This window comes from Enoplosus armatus, chromosome 22 (assembly GCF_043641665.1).
Source record: "Enoplosus armatus isolate fEnoArm2 chromosome 22, fEnoArm2.hap1, whole genome shotgun sequence".
Classification (NCBI taxonomy): Eukaryota; Metazoa; Chordata; class Actinopteri; order Centrarchiformes; family Enoplosidae; genus Enoplosus; species Enoplosus armatus.
In genome coordinates this window covers 528,532-535,806 of record NC_092201.1, presented here as the reverse complement: position 1 = coordinate 535,806, position 7,275 = coordinate 528,532, and the positions used below count along the sequence as shown (strand labels likewise).

At 42.7% G+C, this 7,275-nt stretch overlaps 1 protein-coding gene across 1 annotated transcript; it reads left to right on the top strand.

Moving 5' to 3' along the window:
- Nucleotides 1–1,216: 1,216 nt before the first annotated feature.
- On the top strand, nt 1,217–6,642 carry ccdc136b (coiled-coil domain containing 136b). Its single transcript, XM_070929345.1, has 7 exons — nt 1,217–1,568; nt 1,679–1,753; nt 2,545–2,880; nt 3,912–4,029; nt 4,323–4,548; nt 4,767–4,901; nt 6,538–6,642. The coding sequence occupies exons 1-7, from the start codon at nt 1,217–1,219 to the stop codon at nt 6,640–6,642; spliced, it is 1,347 nt and encodes a 448-aa protein (XP_070785446.1).
- Nucleotides 6,643–7,275: the final 633 nt, after the last annotated feature.

Below are 7,275 nucleotides of genomic sequence, written 5' to 3'. Positions count from 1 at the left end.
CCTCATTAGCTTCATTAAAGTGTGACGACTGCCTCAGAACATCAGACCTGATTTAATCCTTCTGCAGCAGACAGAAAGAACATGTGAAATATAAAAATGACTTCACAACAAACACATCAGTGAAAATCCTGTGGTCATTTGCATGAATACAAATTCATAATGAGCTTTTATTTACATTTGAAATAATTACTGTTTCACTGATATGTGTTGCCTGAGTGAAAATCAGGAGTGTTATTATTTGTATTTATTTTTAGATTTCCTCACAGCAAGGTGAAAAGTATAAAAGTTTAATAAAGTATAAACAGTGACAAACGCTGTTATTAATAATAATTACAGCATGACGATGACGCAAAACACTGAATCAGTCAATCAGTTATTGAAGTTAGAAAGTAGAAATGTTGATGCAGAATCTAAAATCTCTGTTTTTGACGTCCTCAGATGTATTAAATACAGATTAAAACATTTTCCTCACATGTGAAGGTGAAACTTGTGTTTGTCCTTCATCACCACCAGATGGAGACAGAACACAGTTTCTAAAAGCAGCTGTGACAGTTTCTTCTGGTCCTCAACAACCTGAGAGACATAAATTATTGACATGTATTATTTAACAAGTAAGAGTAATAACTCACTCTATGTTTGGTTACTACATTCAACTATAGTACTCTTACATACAGTATAAAGTACGCAGTAAGTCCAGTGTATGCAGTATGTAGAGTGATGCTATGGTCCATGCTAAAAAGTGATGTGCATGCTTGGACACACGTGTTGTTCCACCAAAAAAACTTTTTGATTTTTGCTAATTTTTCCGACAGCACTGATGTAGCCGACTTCAATAACTTCATGAGTCACAAACCATGGCAACAACAAGGTGTCCCGGCCTGTGCATCACTTTTTAGTGTCCCCTGGAAACAGCTTCCGTTGTGGTCTCTGCTACTTACAGTGTTTCTGTATTTGGTTGTGTTTTCTCAGTTTTGACAATTGTAGAGTTTGTGCTCGAAGTTTAGCATTCTTTCTGCTGAATGATCGCAGAGTCCATGCTAATATGTTAGCATACAGTACATGTGTCATAGAAGGAAATGTGTTTCAGTCATTAGTCTTTTAAATGAATGAGGGTTGTAGAAATACTTTTCACATTTTAGATTTAGATTTTTCTTTCATAAAAAAATCAATATTATTATTATTATTATTATTATTATATGTATTTGTGGAAGACACAATGATGGTCAACGCTGAGCTCTTCTCTTTATTATTTGAAGACGAGCTGTGTGAGCTGAAGGTGGAGAAGCCGATCATGTTGGCAGAAACTCTGACGGCCAAAGAGAGGGAGTCCCTGGAGGAGAAGGAGGAGAAGGAGGAGACGGTGGGAGACGGAGAGAAAGGCCAGCACGAGGAAGAGAAGGAGGTGAAGGAGGAGAAGGGAGAGGAAGAGCGAGGAGGAGGTGGAGAAGGGAAGGATGAAGAAGAGGATCTGGTGGAGCTGAGAGCTCAGGTGTTACAGCTGCTGCTGGAGCTGGAAGAGACCAGAGAGGTTTCCCAAAGACACGAGGAGAGTTTCCTCGAGCTGCAGGGTCAGAAACTCCATCATACTGAAAATATACTGAAAAGAACATTTTCAATAAATCACTAAAATGTAAAATAACAACTGATGCTGTTGTCTGTTTCCTCCCTCTGATCTCAGGTCTGTTAGAAGACGAGCGACTGGCGAGCGCCCATCAGGCCGAGAGTTTCACCAGACAGATCCAGAGACTGCAAGGTGCCTCATGAGTGAACATCAGTCACATAGTTAAAAAAAAGTTATTGACATTCTTGGACACTAAAAAAAATGCAAACGAAAACCAAAAAAACTTAAAAGGTTTCACTTTTGAAAAGTATTATTACTTTATACTTTACTTTCCAAAGATGCCCTTTCTATGTCCTCATATTCCAAAATGTCCTCATATTTCAAAATGTCCTCATTCTCCAAAATGTCTTTATGTTCCAAAATGTCCTCATACTCCAAAATGTCTTCATATTCCAAAATGTCCTCATTCTCCAAAATGTCTTCATATTCCAAAATGTCCTCATATTCCAAAATGTCCTCATACTCCAAAATGTCTTCATATTCCAAAATGTCCTCATTCTCCAAAATGTCTTTATGTTCCAAAATGTCCTCATACTCCAAAATGTCTTCATATTCCAAAATGTCCTCATTCTCCAAAATGTCTTCATATTCCAAAATGTCCTCATATTCCAAAATGTCTTCATATTCCAAAATGTTCCCATACTCCAAAATGTCTTCATATTCCAAAATGTCCTCATTTTCCAAAATGTCCTCATTCTCCAAAATGTCTTCATATTCCAAAATGTCCTCATATTCCAAAATGTCTTCATATTCCAAAATGTCCTCATACTCCAAAATGTCTTCATGTTCCAAAATGTCCTCGCTGTGTGACAGTGATGTGTCTTTCCTGTCGAGGTCTACAGCAGTAAAGAAAATGTTCTCAAGTAGATAGAATTAAAGAAACACTCCTTTAAAACTTTGATTCCTCCCCTCTCCTCCTCCAGCTCAGCTCCGGTCGGTCCAGGAGGAGATGGACAGTCTGGAGGAGGAGAAGGAAAGCGAGTTGGAGGAGGTGCAGGAGGAGCTCCGTGCGGCTCAGGAGGAAGTGCTGATGCTGCAGCAGGCGGCCGAGGAGGCGGCGGCGGAGAGAGAGAACGACATCGCCTCGCTGCAGGAGGAGCTGTGTCGGCTGCGGGCCGAGCTGCAGCGTCTCCACGTCACGGCGCAGGAGTACGAGCTGGAGATCACCACGCTGAGAGCCGAGATCAGCATGAAGAGCCAAAACAAGGACTCTCACAGACCCGGTAACTCGGCCTTAGACCTGGTCTACCCACCTGCAGGTCTGACCTGGTTTCACTTCTTATTGTTCGTGTCCTACATGTTAGCTAGCAGGAGACACTGCAGGAGTGAGCAATGTTGTTGTTCTGGTGACAGTTTCCTTTAATTCAGTAACAATAATTAGGAGTTTGGTTAAAACCCAAATATACATGAAAGGACATGTCATTTATTTGATTTATTTAGCCTCCAACAGCACTTTCACCATCGTGCTGCTCCAGAGGGCCGAAGCTGGCAGCACCACAGTGAGTTAGAGCAGGTCCCTGTTTGTAGCCTATACTGCCATCCTGTGTATGAATACTGTAACTGTAGTATTTTAGTGTTTAGAGTATTGGCTGCCTCGTCTTGTAATTATTTACTGCCTGCGAGCCAGTGAGATAGAAATACAATCAGTTGACTTCTAGCTGTTCACTTTCTTTGTTAGGTGTGATTAAACTTTGGACATTTTAAGTCTCATAAGAAGATGTAGATGTCCATTTCAAAGTGTATATTAAAGTATAAATGATGTTTAGTGTTTGAGGCTGACGGAGTGTTTTAATTCACAGCCTCCTAAAAATCAAACTAGAGTAAAAAGCTGGAAACAGATTCTTCTGTTCACTTGTGTTGTTTCTGTCTCTGAATAAAAAGCAGATGTACAGTCTTCAGTCTAATTAATGTGATTAATGAGATCAATTTGTTTGTATTCAGAATAATTGTGAGCAGCACATGGTTAATAACAAACTGTGTTTGGTTCATTAGTGTCCCAGTTACAGGACTCAGATAATTTGTAATGTCTGACTTGAAGCCTTTGGTTGTCGTGTGGTGAAGGAGCTCTCTGCAGTCGCTGTCTGAACTGATCAAAGATCATTTTCTAGAGAGAAGCTTCACTCTGTATCAGCTCTGTGTGTCTTTGTAGTTCATCACACCAACAGAGTGGTGACTCCTCTCTGGTGAAAACATCAGCCGATCTCACATCAGTTTCAGCAGATCAATAACTGAAGCTGATCAGCCTCTTAGTTCTGAACCATAACTAACCATAACATCTGTGTGTGTCCAGGTGACGTCAGTCATGTGAAGGACGAGTTCGTCTCTCTGACTGATGAATGTCAGACTCTGACCAGCGACAACAAAGAGCTGAGCAGCAAAGTGGAGCAGCTGCAGCAGCAACGAGACGCGTGAGGGGTCCAACCAGCTGTCAATCAATCTGCTGGAATTTTTCACCATCCACAGATTACTGACACCACTCTGTGTGTGTGTGTGTGTGTGTGTTACTCACTATATTATAGACTCATTTTAATCAGTACCTATATAAGATAACATCTGTTGTTACCATCGCCTTTCCAAAACTGCCATTGCTTAAATTCTAAACATTTTAAATGCAGTTCTGCACTGTGAGTGAACACCAGCTTGTACACGTTCTCATGAACCACCTCACCTCCTCTGACTGCTGTGTCCTCCTGCTGTACAGATGTGATGATGTGTACCTGGCAGTCAGAGTGGAGGGCGACACTAAACGTGAACAGGACGACCTGGTGAAGGCCGACTCTTACATCACCCTGTCTCAGTCCGGTCCTGAACGCCAGGATGATCCGGACTCCCCATCAGTCCAGGAGGAGGTCTGCAGTTCAGAGCTCAACGTCCTGAAGGTCCAACTGAAACAAGCTGAGGAGACGGCTCACAAAGTACAGAGAGAGGTAACAGACAGTTATCACCAACGTGTCCTCAGATTATACAGACGAGGACTTCTTATCAGGTTCAAAGTGTGCCGAAGCAAAACTGTCAAATGTGATCAAATCTCCCCCAATACTGCAACGATATCATGTGTTTGTCTGTGTTTGTGGTCATCGATGTATTTATGTGATCTTGTGTTATCTAGCGTAGCTCGACTTTGAACCGTCTGTCTGTCTGTCAGTGTGATGGTTTGAAGGGCGAGCTGGTGGACCTGCAGCAGCTGTACGACAGCAGCCAGCGGGAGCGAGTGGCGCTCGAGCAGGAGCTGCAGCGCTGCAAGGCCGAGCTACAGAAAATGGTGGGCAGGAAGTCACAGGTGAGAGGCCAGAGGTCAACGGCTCAGGTGCTTTGGTAATAGGGGCGTGTTTTGTTCTAGTCACCTGTATGCGATACCTGGCTTTGGTACAGTTGAAACTATCTTTCCTCATATCTCAAAATCTGTTTTATTGGCCAAAACATTTTCGGACAAGTTGGTACATTACTGTGCTGAGTATCAGGTACCAACAGTAACAGTACCTACACAAGAAATACAGCGTAGAGTTCAAACATTTGGACACAAGAAATGTAAATAAGGTCCCACATTTCTCAAAAGAATTCAAGTTAAGTGCGACACAGTATAAACATGAAAAAGATCTCTCGATATTCTTCAAATCCATGATTTTCACCATGAAGTCTGTCCGTCTGTACTGTATGCATGTAGGTCGATAACAGCTTGGCCGAAACACTCTCTGGATGCCTCATCTGTCATTTTGCTTTGTGGTTTGCAGTCGCTGCTGCTTTGGTCATGTTGCTGGATTTTGAGCGTTTTGTTGTGAGCTTCTTCGTAACATGTGACGCTGCTGGGCAGTTTGTTTTCGTCAAAGCAGTCATCTGTCTGTTTCTACTTCTGCTCAACTTACCGCTTCCTCCGCACAGCCTTCAGGAAGGGTCTTAAGATAGAGGTTTATTCAACTGTCAGATGATAAGAAAGCAGTGAAGCGTACTGACAGTCAAGGTCCTTCTGATTGGCTGGTAATGTATCATGTGTGGAACATCTCCTTAAAGACAGGTCAGTCCAAAAATACAGATTTGGATTCTCACTACTCTTCAGAGGTGTGGACTAGAGTCACAAATTCAAAGACTCCCCTGGTCACCATCAAAAAGGACTTTGACATTAATGACTCGTGACTTCACTCAGACCTGAGCCCCCAGACTTAAACAACAAGATGCCCTCCCCAAACCCAAAGCAGAGGGGTCTTGGTATCAATTAGAGACGAGACTTGGGAGTCAAGACTGGGCCCTAGACTTGGGACTTGCCTTTTTTGATCTGACACCTGACTCAGGAGTGATACAGCAGTTAAGGTGATCCAAACAAACAAACAAACAACAACAACAAACTTGAAACTCAACATGGGACTTGAGTGTCAAGACTTTAAACAAGATTCTACTTGTGTGACTTGAGAGTTGGCTTGGGACTTGATTTTGGGACTTGCCTGGGACTTGCCTCTTTGTGACTTCACTTGGAATTGGACTTTCTTGACTTGAAACTTGACTTGTTTGGAACCAGAGTGTAGTTTGAGACTAAAGACTTGCCTGTCTCAACTTGGAACTTGGCTCTGGACTTAACACTAGACTTGACGGGGACTTGGGACTTGTTTCCTTCTTTCCCTTCACTGTCATATTTCTATCTGATCGCTGTCACTTTTGTTTCACATGAACACAATGAACTAAATCAAATTCTGTGTAAATTTGATGGTTTTTGATGCTCAGCCTGCCTGCATATCAATCTGTCTCTCTATTTTCTTTTTCGATCCGTTATTTTATCTGTTTCTTCTTTTCTGTTTGCTCCACGCTCGCCTTTCTTCCCGACACGCTCTGACTTTATTATTCTGATTATTTTATGGTTTTACTTTCTCTTACCACGCCCCTCTCCCCATGCCCCCCTACACTCCTACCTTTTGTCTTTTCCCCAGAACTGCACTCGTCCGTCTGAGCCCCCTGTTCTCTCCATCCCCTTCATAGGAATGATTGTAATAGTGGCCTTGATTTGGTGCTGGTGGGAGGAGCTGGCGTCCTAGAGGGGACCAGGTATGGCCACGCCATTCTTTCTCTACCAGACGCTCTGCTTCTTTTAGACTCCGAGAGTGGCTGAATCATGGGGTGACATCCAAGCTAACTGTCTCTATGTACAGTAGCTGTTTCTGCCCGTACACCATGTCTACAATCTGTGAAGTAAATGTTCCACCACAGACTATATTTCAATTAAAGGCCTCAGTATGCGTCAAACGAAGTAGTTTGTGTGACGTGTGGTCTAAAGTCAAAGGGTTTCGTCTTTATTATGAATGTCCACTCTGCTGTCGTCTACTCTTGGCTGCATCCCGCTGCCTCCCTGATCTCAGTCCAACAACTCTGTGTCTTTTGTGTCTTTGTAGTCTTGACAGCAGACCGTACGAACGTAGATGCACAGACGATTCTGCGAAACCCCAATTACAATCAATTCTTCTTACATCCAACGCCATTGCTTTTAAGATTCTCACTTTAGAGCATGGCAGCTTACGTTAGGGAAGGATCACGGTTGTGGTTAATAAAAAGGCGAATATTAACGGCAGGTCTGAGACAGAATGCTAATTCTGGCCTCCTTCATGAAAGTCAGACATGCAACACATTCATGCACCACCCGACCTCCACACCTTTAAGGTTATGCCAGAAAA

Excerpts from the sequence above, each read along its gene's own strand:
- ccdc136b (XM_070929345.1), top strand. The coding sequence starts at position 1,217 with ATGATGGTCAACGCTGAGCTCTTCTCTTTATTATTTGAAGACGAGCTG. Across the intron at positions 1,569-1,678 it reads GAGTTTCCTCGAGCTGCAGG|GTCTGTTAGAAGACGAGCGA; the intron begins GTCAGAAACTCC and ends CTCTGATCTCAG. Across the intron at positions 4,549-4,766 it reads CTCACAAAGTACAGAGAGAG|TGTGATGGTTTGAAGGGCGA; the intron begins GTAACAGACAGT and ends TCTGTCTGTCAG.